At 31.8% G+C, this 13,229-nt stretch overlaps 1 protein-coding gene across 1 annotated transcript; it reads right to left on the bottom strand.

The window, feature by feature from the left end:
• Window positions 1-11,163: 11,163 nt before the first annotated feature.
• Window positions 11,164-12,594, bottom strand: LOC114738761 (putative disease resistance RPP13-like protein 1). The gene has a single exon (XM_028926832.1). The coding sequence runs from the start codon at window positions 12,592-12,594 to the stop codon at window positions 11,164-11,166; it is 1,431 nt and encodes a 476-aa protein (XP_028782665.1).
• Between the last annotated feature and the right edge of the window lie 635 nt (window positions 12,595-13,229).

The raw sequence follows: 13,229 nt of genomic DNA, 5'->3' as shown, positions 1-13,229 counted from the left end.
TAAATATTATAGTTATGGTTTTACAAATTTTGAATATATAATTCTTTAAATGATTCATTTCCAAAATAAATTAAATGGCCTGGATTCATATTTTGATTAGTAGTATCCGATACATTTAATTAAATACCCAGTTATTATGGCAATGAATACTAATGTCTAACAACTTTTAGGTTGGTTGTCGCGTGCCTGTCCTCAAAATTAGAGCTGGCAATTTAGGTAAGAAAGTGCCAAAAATTTTAGGACCACGCTTAGAAAAGATAAACTCGTAACCATGCCTTTTCTTGACTTTCTTTTTTTGGCTGCAAATAGACATGCCGGGTCAGTTAGCCTAAATGGGGTAAAAGAAAGGTCAAAGCCCATTTAGGTTTGGACTAGCCCAAATTCATGTACATATTGATTTTACGTCTTAACTAATTATTAAACTTAATATGAGTTAAAACATAATTATTATATATATAAATATAAAGGAGAATCAATTTTCATAGTTTTGTTTTATATGTCTACTATTTTTTTTTTAAATGAAGAACTGGATTCATCAAAGAATAGTACAAAGGCTATCAGGCCTAGGTGTCATCATCAAACTCCTCATCTAGTTGCATATGTCTATTAATTTCAATATTGTTGTATAATTTTTTTCTTCTTATTTATCCCTTTTTATCTCTTTACTTTACCCAAATTTTTTCCTTCCTACCTTTTCTCCTTTTCCCTAATGTTCACGGAGAAGAAAACTATTGTAATAAGAAATTTCATTAGTTAATAAACTGTATATATTTATCTCATTTTTTAAATATATGTGAGGCATGTATTGGTATCTTAAGAAAGTATGCATACGCACACACATGTTTGTGCTCACACGCGTGTAAATAATTTTGAAAATATTAAAATAAGATCCCACCTAAAAATCATTTACCGACTTCCAGCACCAATAGCCCCCAACTCTGACCAAACAATGCAGGTCATACTGGTGCAGACATATGCTATCGACATTTGGGAAAAATTAAAAGCAAAAGATAAATAACTTCTAAGGGTGTGTTTGGTCGGAGGGAAGGGTGGAGGAAATGAACCCCTCTCCTCATTTGGTTAAAATTTTTGAGAGGAGGGTGGCCAAAATGTCCCATCCCATCCTTCCTCCCGTTTTAGCTCCTCCCAAATTGAGAGTTTTTGAAGAGGGGTTGAATTTTTAAACCATCATACCCTTGTGTTTTTTTAATATTCCATCATTATCCATAAAATATATTATTATAATATTTATTTCAAATAAAAAATATATTATCCTAAGTAAAAAAAAAATATAAATTATCATAATTACAAATTATATTATAGGAAAAATTAATTAAAATAAAAATTATAATATTATAAAATTAATTGTTTTTTATAAATATATTATTTGTTAAATATATTTTAAAGTTGAAAAAAAAGATAGCCTAAAGAGAATAAAATTTCATTTTTCTTAGAGCATATAAAATTTGTTAATTTGATTATTTCAAATATATTATTATATTAATTAAAATAAAAAATTACTATACTAATTTTTTAATACACATATTAGCATGATAAGACTGATTTTTCATTAAATTATATAATTTAAATTAAGATGTAAGTTAATTTATATAATATATCAATAAAAAAATATAAACTAATATGTAAGAATAAAATAGTAAATTGATTATTACTATCTTTTCCCTCTCCTTTTTGAACTAAACAAGAGATCATTAAATATCCTCTCCTTCCTTCTTTTTTAATCAAACTAAATAAGATAAGGATAAAACCTCCCATTTCTCTTCTTCCCTCACTCTCCCCTACCGTCCCTTCAAACCAAACGGACCCTAACAAACTCTATGAGTTCAACCGAAACGCCAGCTGCACAAAAAAGTACTTCACGGCAGTAAATGGGGTGTGTGCACCCAGCTTGAGAATAAAAATTGAATATAATACAAGTACATAAACAACAAAGAAAATAGTTCTTTTCCTAAGTCATAGTAGAATAAGCATAAAGATAACAGAGCAAAAGCAAAGATGAATATAAATACACACACACGTATACTACCTCTAATTTTTAATATAAGATTTTATTTAATTTTTATTTCGTTTTGAAATATAAAATCCTAATTTACTTTGTCTTTCTTATTTACGTATTTTTTTTCAAGGTAATCCTTCTAACAATAGTAGTTCTAGCCAATATGTTTGATTAGCAATGATATTTTAATAAAGATAATACATATTTATTATAAATAACTAATTTAACTTTTTTCTTCATATTTATATATTTTTCCTCAAGGTAATCCTTCTAATAATAGTAGTTCTAGCCAATATATTTGATTAGTAAGGATATTTTAAAAAAGACAATACATATTTATTATAAATAACTAATTTAATTTTTTTAAATTAATTAACTAATTGTTATAATTAGTATCAGGCCCAATATATCGCGGCTTGACTGTCTTGAGGACCTGCACAACACTGGAAAGTGGCAGCGGAAGCTGATGCAGCCGCAATTTGATTCTCATCTAGTTCACTAGCAGGTGTCAGGGGAGACGCTGAAATCTTTCCATCAATGGAGCCATGGCCGCGCATTTGAGTCTCAACCATATTAGGTGGAACATATCCGTCATGCTGAATGCCGATGTGACGTACGGCTGCGAAACTTTCCTCTGCACAAGAACAAAGACCATTCTCTGACACAGTATACTTATGACATGCCTTAGAAAACGCTCGACAAATAATATGGGGGTGTTTGGTAAACTCCAAAGTATAATTTCAAAAATACTTTTTTATAAAATAAAACAAACTCCTTCACATATTTATTTTATAAACTGTAAAAATATTTCTAAAATCATGATTTAGTTTCTATCCAAACACCCCTAAATGAAGCCTGCATGAGAAATAAAGATATGAGGAAATCAGAGAAAAATATGACTAAAGTAATAAAGGAAATATGACCAAATCAGAGAAATCAGACCTTATTACGATATTTTTAAAATTATATTGACAACTCATAATTACATTTTTGTTATGTGTGGAAAAAATGTATTATTAATAATTATTGTAATAGTTATTAATCGTTATATTTTAAGTTGTTGATGACTATACTTTGTCAATACATATTTTAAAAAACACAATTTGATAATTCAATAAATAAAATTTATCACAAATTTCAAAATATTTAATAATTTTAACAGATTTTTTGTATTTAATCTTTTAAACGGGACCTTATTGTAATTTTTTCCAATTTCTTTTAGATTTGATAACCTTATTCCTCTATAAGGATAGTTTTGTATTTTCACCTCTGTGGCAAGTCTTATTACTTGAATGAGGGTATGCTTAAGAAGTTAATATTAGAGTGATAATTTATGATTTTTTAATACAGTGAGTAATAATCAGCGTTTTTTATTTTTTAATACAGTCAAGCTAAGCAATCGCGCACACAATAATAATCAGTGTTAAATATAAAGTCAATGTAAAATAGAGAAAATAATAGGAATTGTTCATTTTAAAAGCGACACTTTGTGCATTTCTTTTGTATATTTTGTCAATTTTTTAAGATAAATTTGTTAGCTTAATATAAGACATCTTGACAATTGACAGCTAAATTTCGAAAAGGCAAGTTGGAACTTTTTTGGGGGGGAAAAAAAAGTAATGCACTAATTTCCAATTTCCCATCCACCTTGAACCATTTGGCACCAACTACCGAGAAAATGGTGGGGAATGATGCTCGTAAATATCTCGTCAAATCTTTTTAAAAAAACCTCACATATGGTCAAATCGCCATCACTGAAATTGATTTTAAAAAAAAAAAGAAATTCACTGTTAAATTTTGGATTAGCGCGTGTGAATTTTTGCCGTGTATGTCATTGTATGATTGTTTTTTGTTCCTCCAGTCTTGTGAAGACTAAGGTTTCAGAGCGTAATTTTAAAAAGAGAAAATTTCAGTAAAGGACCACAGAAGACAATTTATATCAGTCAAGGACCAAAACTTTCTAAAATTTCACTACAGGACCAAGAGACCAAATTGAAATTAAAATTTAAAGTGAAATTACAATAATACCCTCCCTATTAAAAAATAAATATTTACCTGAGTTACTGTTCCGGCCACCGGCGCTCAGGTGGCTGCCGCCGGGGGTCCGGTCACCGGTGCCGGAACAGTAGCTCCAGCCGGACCTCCGGTGGCCAGATTTTTTTTGTTTAAAACAAAGTGGCCAAAGGAGGATTTGAACCCATGACCCCTTGGCACACCAAAAACCTTGTAACCTCCAAGCCAAAGCAACCCATTTAATCATAAGATGCAAATAAAAGTATATATAACAAAACAAAACGCAACTGTCCAAATATAAGTGAACAAGTGAAATTAGACGATTTACAAGTGGAATTCAGCAATTTACAACAAAAATTAGGCAATTTACAAGTAATATAATAGAAGTCATAACCCCAAATGCAAGTGTTAAGTGCAAATGAGCAAGTGAAATTTGAAGATTTACAACAAAAGTTATGGATTTACAACCCAAATTTGGCAAACACAAGAGAATTCATAACCCACTTAGGTAAATATTTATTTTTTAATAAAATAAAAAGGGAGGGGTATTATTGTAATCTCACTCTAAATTTTAATTTCAATTTGGTCCCTTGGTCCTGTAGTGAAATTTCAGAAAATTTTGGTCCTTGACTATTATAAATTGCCTTCTGCAGTCCTTCACTGAAATTTTCCCTTTTAAAAATTTGGGGTCTTGTTTATATATAATTGATTTAATTATATGATTTTTTTTTTGGGTAGGGTCGCTTAAATCCATTTATTACCCCGCTGATAAGATGAAAGACAAAAATATATATTTGGTCTACTAAAAGTTTATTTTTTAAAATTAATGGATCAAAACATAACTTTGTGTAAAATTAAAATATTAAAAATATACTTTAGCTTAACATGAAATGGTATAGGTTGTGAGATACTCACTAACTTTAAAAATAATTAGTAATTAAAAAATAGTTTTCGTGCCAATGGACTTGTGGCTTTATAGAATAAAAACTCTATTGTAAACTGGAGGTTGTAGGATTGATTCCACTTATAATCTTAAACCATTACTACTTATCCTTTTAATTCAAATATACAATGCATATTTCAATATATTATCCCAAAATAAGAATATGACTATTGTTATTGATTATTTGATATCCAAAGCATAGATAAGAGTAGGACAACTATTATCATTATTGAAGCAATGAGGTGAAGACGATCAAATTAAATGAGGAAGTTCCTCACAGCAAACACAGAAACCATCTTTGCACCTACTGACTGAACCTGGAACAACACAAATTCTGGGACAAAACTTGACGCAGTCTTCATTCTTCACACACGGCTGCCTTGATGCTCTTATTTTTGGCACTATTCCTTCATATCCACACACACAATATGCGAATAGAAATAGATAAGTCCTAATTATTAACTTTTTATCTTTTATAAATAATTTTTTTGGAAGCTAGAATCAATAATCTATATATTTATTATATGAGTTAAGACACAAATTTGTTTTGAAAGTTTTCACTTATGTTGGGCACCAAACAATTTTTTCTGTACAACTTTGTTTGGGAAGTTTAAAATCCTAACAGTATTGCCCCAATACCATTAAAAATTTATCGTTGACTATTAAAATAATGAAATTAACAGTTAAAATTTTAACAATAAAGGGCATTATTGTTACAATCTTAAACTTTCAAGACAAATTTGTAAAAAAAAAAAAATTTCAAGTATCCAGCGTTTTTTAGTGAAAATTTTTGAAACAAATTTGCGCTTTAACCCTATATATGTAATACAAAAATTCTTAACCAATTATATTGTTCACAATTCATAAATAGTGCGACTCATTTATTAATATTATGAATTGATTTTTATTTTATTTTCATCCATTAGAAAGAACTGACATAACTATCACACTCCATGATCTCACATTAAAAAAAAAAAAAGACTTAAGAGAAGTACTTAGTGTCATCGCGTCCCCAACGATTCAAAAGTATACTAAAAAGATTTATTTTCAGTCTAAACTTGTATATAAATTTTTTTGCCCAATGCTTATTGCACACATATTGGCCCTTTCGTTTTGTCATTGCAAGAAACATTATGAATGCCCCTAATCTTTGAGATCAATCCCCCACAAAATAGATATATATATATATATATATATATATATAACATAAACTTTTTAAAACATACACTGTTAATAATTCATGAACTATTAAAATTTTCAAAAGAAGAAGGGGAGAGAGAGAGTTACCTGACGCAATGATAAACAAAACCATTAAGCAAACCAAATCGTGTGGAACTTTTGCCAGTCTTTGATCTTTTTTTTTTTTTTTTTGGCTATCAGCACCATAAAATATTGTTTTTGTTATACGTAGGAAGGGGAATGGCTTCGAATATATATGCGAAACCAAAATGAATTACATGGAAATAATACATTTCATACAATGAATATTAATTATTCATGCAAGAAATAAATATGATAGTTATGGGTTTACAAATTTTGAATATATAATTCTTTGAATGATTGATTTCCAAAATAAATTAAATGGATTCATATTTTGATGAATAGTATCTGATAAAAATAATTAAATACCTCGTTACTATGGTAATTGATACTAATATGTAAAAACTTTTAAGATATGCTTGGTTGTCATGTGCGTGTCATTAAAATTAGAGTCGGTAATTTGGACGAGCAATTGCCAAAAATTTTAGGACTAAACTTAGAAAAGCTGAACTTATAATCATGCCTTCTGTTTTTTTTTTTTGGGCTTCAAATAACCTTGCCTTTTCAGCAGGCCTAAATAGGGTTAAAGCCCATTTAGGTTTGGATTAACCCAGATACATGTACTTAATTTTTTTGGGTACAAAGATACATGTACTTATTGATTTTACATGTTAACTAATTATTAAACTTAATGTGAATTAAAAATAATTATTGTACATATATATAAAGGAGAATCAATTTCCATTTTTTTTATGTCTACTAATTTCAATATTATTGTATTTTTTTATTTATCCATTTTTATGTCTTTGGTTGACCCAAATTTTTTCTTCCTTTCTTTCTCTCCAATGTTCACGGAGAAGAAAACTATTTTATTCAGGAGCGATCGAGAATAATTGTATTATGGTATTAATTTCATTAGTTAATAAACTGTATTATATATATTTATCTCATTTGTTAAATATATGTGAGGTGTGCATTGGTGACTTATATTTAAGAAAGTGTGCATACGCGCATATATGTCTCGTGCGCGTGTATATAATTTCTTTCAGATTTGAAATCCTTATTCCTCTATAAGGATAGTTTTGCATTTTCAACCTCTGAAAAATTTTAATTGGAGGAAAAAAACTGGTTAATATAATGAAACACATCATAAATGTAATTAACTATTGAATTTAAAAGCGGCATTTGTGCATCTTTTCTGTATTTTGTAAATTTTTAGTATGAATTTCTTAAACCGACACTGTGACACAAGACAACTTGAAATTGACAGCTGAATTTGGAAAACACTTGTGACTTATTTGTTTTTGTTTTTTTGGAAAAAAATAATGAACAAATCTTGAACTGGTTATTAATTCATTGACGTATATATGTGACGGTTTTTTTATTAATCGAGTGACGTAGTGATATTATTTAGCATATTTTTATCAACCATTATATGCTCGGAACACAACAAAATTACGTACCATGAAAATTTAAACAGGGAAATTAAATTTTGGATTGGCAGGTGTGAATTCCTTCTACATATATCCCCTTGTATGATTTTTTTTGAAGTCTTTTAAATGGTGATTGTTTTACAAGATTTTGAGAGTAATTTTAAAAATTTGGGGTCCTATTTATATATAATTGATTTAATTGTATGATCCTTTTTTCATAGGGTGGCTTAAATCCATCCATTACCTAATTGACAACATGAATTGGTATAGATTGTGAGATCCTCACGCACTTTAAAAATTACAAGCGGCCTTAACTTAATCTATGCTTAAAAATAATTTAGTAATTAAAAAATAGTTTTATCAATGGTCTTAAAATCTAATGACATAGAAATTCCACGATAAAGTGGAGGTTGTAAAAAACACTAGTACAAAATGTTATAGTTTGAAGGAACAGAAATAATTTTACCCATGGCTTCTATTGCTTTAAAAACAGAAGCCGTAAATGAGATTATCATTCTATCACCACTGTTATATATACAACAGGCGCCATACATAAATATATCAACTATATATGCACATGTAAATTAACTCTTAAAAATTTTAAATAAGATGTAAATAAATTGCCACTTAAACTAATAAATTTTTTTAAAACATGTTAATTTTGAAATAGAACAATAAATTACGCACATTATAAAAAAATAAACAGTAATGGTGCCTGATTTGTTTTGGAACAGATGCCATAGGGGAATGAACATTATTAAAAAGAATTGTTATCACACCTATTTGTGTTGTAACAGGTGTCATAAGCTGTCCGAATAAGAAAAACCGTGTTTTTTGTTGGGCCTGAGAATAAGAAAAAAATTTTAAACAACTGAAAGTTTAAAAAAAAGATCATAACGTCTCTCTTTTTGGGCCCTGACACCATATGTTTATTTTTTTAATTTTTTATATGTTTCACGTCTGATCCTTTCAATGACCGGACGCGATAAGTGCTTTTTATAAAAACATTTGTCCCTCTTTCCCTCCACAATGCCTCATTTAGTATTTCAGCTAGCGCCTTAATTTTGGACTTCGTTTTCCTCCATAATTTATAAACTTAGGCCGCTAATACTTTCATTTTTAATTCAAAATAAAAGTTATAAAAAAGCAATTCAAATTTATAATGGGTAAATGTGCATCATAATCTCATTTTCGATGTGCATCTAATGCCCCATTCTTTTGTATGGTAATAGTTTTTTATTCTCTCACATTACTACCGACATAAGTGCCATCAGTCTTGACAATCAAAATATTTTCTTTAGAATAATATGATATCCAATATCATTGACTAATCCAAATTTTAAGAATAATATATTCACATATCTTATATGCATTATAACTGACAAGCTACTTATAATTAACCGTCATGTCATGTCAAATTTTCATTTCGGACTAACGGAAGAAAGTGTAAAGAGCCATATTCAAACATGAGACAAAAATAACCTGCATAACTTGTTCCCAATAAGATATAAATATTCTTATTCATATTTATTTCAGATCCACAATACAAAAGCAGTACAAATATGGATCAAGCAAGAGAGAATTAATTATTTAAATTAATTAAAGTAATGTGGAGAAGAAGGAGGAGGAGGAGGAGGGGGTTTCTGACAACAAACACAACACCTTCTGAAAGCTCATGATGCGTTGCGGCGTCCATGGTTCCCAAAGTTACTGGCGTCCAGCCTGTCCTCTTAATTTTTGGCACAAATCCTACAGACCTACACACGCACATACAATAAAAAATGTGTTAAAATATGAATAGTTTTCAACTTCTGGCCTTAATTTATTTTGGATTAATTTTATTGGTGAGAAGAACCATAGATTTTTATCAGTATACAATATTGATACTATGATGATTAGGTCCTTGTCACCAATAATTTTTTTTTATAGGAGATGTTTTTTCCTAAATTTCTCTTTTAAAATTAATCATATTATTCTTGAGCTATGTATATTTTTAAGGCCCCATGCAATGCTTTAAGCAAGCATTTGGGGCATTCCAATTCTTAATTATTAGTTGACCTTTTAGGAACAGAGCAAATATGGTCGGAAAGAATTCATGATATTTTCGGTCTCTTCTAAATCACGCATATACAGGGAAGAATGAGACATACAACATGAATATGAATGTATATGATGTGTGTGTGCGCATATTGACACGCCATAGAGGAACTTATTTGTATGTAACTTAAGCTCAAGATCTGTTATGATAAGTATAGAGGAAGTACCTTTTGGAGAGTCAGATGTAGACATTCGGGATATGAGCAATTTTAGGCCAATCTGGTCCTTTCTCCTTTTCACACCTTTCCTTCAGCAACGGACATACCTTAATAGTTAATGAGAAAGGGATGGAGGTAAAGCATCTTCTTCTGGCATGCCTTCAAAACTCATGCGAGGGCAATTGTTAAATGACAAGGAAGTGAGAGAATGGAGGTGCACAAGACCCCTATGGTTTATTCCTCTCAAATTGTTGCAAAACTTGAATGACAGAGATTGGAGATTGGGCGGCAACAATCTCTCTTCTTCAGGGAACCACTCCATGACGTAATCAGTAATTTCAAGTTTTTCAAAGACAACAACTCATGCAAAACCCCAATCCCTACACACGCAATGAGCTTGGAACACCGTTTGATTGAAAGACTTTGTAGGCTGGAAAGCATACCTCCTTGGGGAAGAGATTCCATTGCTGGACAATTACATAAACATAGGTCATGGAGAGGTGGAAGCACATCTGAGATGCTCCATGTGGGTATGTCTTTCATTGATATCTTCCTACAATTACTTAAAGATAGCATTTCCATGGAAGATGACTTGGGAGAGTGTGCCTCCAAATTCCCACATTCCGAAATGTTCAGTTTTTTCAAACAAGGAAGGTGTTGAGGCAGAGACTTTGTTCAGTCTAGGACAATCATATATAAAAAGTTCTTCAAGGCATGGGAAACCTTCACCTTCATGACATACATCCCATTCTTCCCTTCTCTCATAAGCCCAAACCTTAAACACAAGAGGGAAGGAAATGGTTGAGCAATTGAGGAGCCATTCCCATAGAACTCTTCACCTATCACCTTTACTCCACTAAATCCATCAATCCTGAGTTCCTGGAGGGAAGGTAGTTGCCCAAGTGGTGGTAATAAGCTCACATTGTTGTTACTACCACACAAAACTAAAGACACTAAATTGGGTAAAAAATGTGCAACACCAAGAAGCCACTTTGGAAATGGTACCTCTGTATCCCTCAACGATGAGCTCTTTCACACTCTGATTTGGCTCAAGGGCTTCCAATACGTGCTCCTGGCATTGTGCCTCTTCACGACTACAGCTGTGTTCCTGATACAACAACGCCAATTCAACCAATTTCTTTTCTTTCAAATTGGCCTCCCTCATATCTGTAGGATCACTTACATGCTCCATATTTGAGATGGTTAGTGAGCCTGTTAAGCGGGTTAAAGGCTCCTAATTCTTTATATTTGATCCTCCTTTTTTGCCACAACAAACTGATTCATTGTTTGGAGCTGATTTAACTTTCCCATACCTCTTGGCATCTTCCGTATGCCACAGCCTTCCAAGTCAAGATGACGCAAGTTGATGAGTTTGTACAAATTTGACGGCAGCTCAGTCAAGTCATGACAGCCTCTTAATTTCAATGTTTGTAAATTAATCAACAAGCATATTGAATTCGGCAATTTCTTAACTGAAGTGAACGAAAGATCCAAATAATGCAGGTGCTTTAAATTGCTAATGCCATCTGTCAAGCTTCTCAGATTTTGAGATCCATTCAAAGATAATTGTCGTATGTACTTGAGACGACAAAGCCTGGACATTATATCATCGCCAATGCTAAGACTGTCAAATTGGATGAAACTACGTAATTGGTGGCATTTTAAAACTTTCTCAAACATGTCAACATTATCACTTTTGCATCTTATATATGAAAGGTAGCGAGTCTTGGTTGACATATCTTGTGTCTGAGCAGCATCGAGCAACACAAAAAACTCTCCTGCCACAGATTTTGCTAAATCATTCAGAAGATCATGCATGATGAAGTAATCACCACCTCTTTTTGATGGCTCAAAAAAAGACCTAGACTCTAGATCTTTGAAAATTTCATCACCTGTTTCTTCAAGGCTCGTACTTCTCTGAGTTGGATATATTAAACCATCTGCCATCCACAATTGGATTAGGTCATTCTTGTCTATGTCATAATCTTTGGGAAAGATGGAGCAATATGCAAAGCAACGTTTTAGATTTGACGGTAAATAGTGGTAGCTTAATCTTAAAGATGGAATAATATTGCTACGATCTTCTGACAATGCCCAAAGCTCACTTTTCAAAATCTTATTCCAGTGTTGAAAAGAGAGTTTTATCTGCAACAAACTTCCCAGTGTTTTTGTTGCTAAAGGCAATCCTCCACATTTCTTTATGATTTCTTTACCAATCCGTACAAGATCTGGATCAACAGCATTGGGTTGGTTGTTAAATGCATGTTTCACAAATAAATTCCAACAATCTCCATCTTGTAACGGCTTCAAAGGATATGTAGAAGTACAACACATAACTTCTGCTACCGTTTTATCACGGGTTGTGATAAGAATCTTACTCTGTGGTGCTACTTGTCTCAAAGGAGCTGTGAAAACCTCCCAACTTTGACAATTCCAGACATCATCAAGAACGAGAAAAAATTTCTTGCCCATCAATGTCTCTTTTAGCTCAGACTGATTTGAGTGAAAATCTGGTTTAGTTGGACAATCAAGTGACTCAAGAATTGCTTTTGTGAGGTGATCAACATCAAATTCTTCAGAAACACACACCCAAGCTTTATGTTGAAAATGATCCTTCATCCTTAGATCGTCATAAACAAGTCGTGCAAGGGTTGTCTTACCCACCCCGCCCATACCAGTGACGGCAATCACATTCATAGGCAATTGATTCCTACAATCCATGTTCTGTGACAGTAAAAGCTCTACAATCCTCTCTTTATCAGCATCTCTACCATATATATCGGATTCATCTATCAAATGTGTTGAAGGCAATCTTCTGTATACTCTCCTGTTCACCACTCCCGATTGATCTCCAGCAGATGGCCCTTCTCTTAACCCCAGTCTCTCCTTTTGCTTTATAAGATTCTCTAGGTTGTTAAGCAATTCTTTTATCTCTGACTCTATCTTTTTGTCAAAATGATTTCGACTAGTAAGAGTAGTAAAGAAGCCTCGCACCTTGCGGATAACAGTAATACTTTGCGATTCAGCATCCATCTTCTGTTGTGTAGCTATGTCGTCCAGCAAGTCTTGAGCCTTAAAGACTTCATCTTTGAGCTCGTCAAGCCACTTCTTCACATGATGGTCTCTGTATTGCCTTTCCTCTGCATCCTCAACAATTTTGTCCACAGAATTAAGCGTGATGTCCAATTCTTTGAGCAAGTTATCATTGAGCTTTCTGCGACGAAAGTATTCAACAAAGTCATGAGAAGCCAATCTCTGAAATGCCACCTGAAGAAAAGAAGAGAGAAACGCTCCAGCCACCAACTCCG

The sequence above is a fragment of the Neltuma alba genome, unplaced genomic scaffold (genome assembly GCF_004799145.2).
Source record: "Neltuma alba isolate B1F8T4 unplaced genomic scaffold, ASM479914v2 tig00002811_pilon, whole genome shotgun sequence".
In the NCBI taxonomy this organism is placed as follows: domain Eukaryota; kingdom Viridiplantae; phylum Streptophyta; class Magnoliopsida; order Fabales; family Fabaceae; genus Neltuma; species Neltuma alba.
The sequence above is the reverse complement of the archived record's forward strand: the minus strand, read 5'-3'. Positions and strand labels throughout refer to the sequence as shown.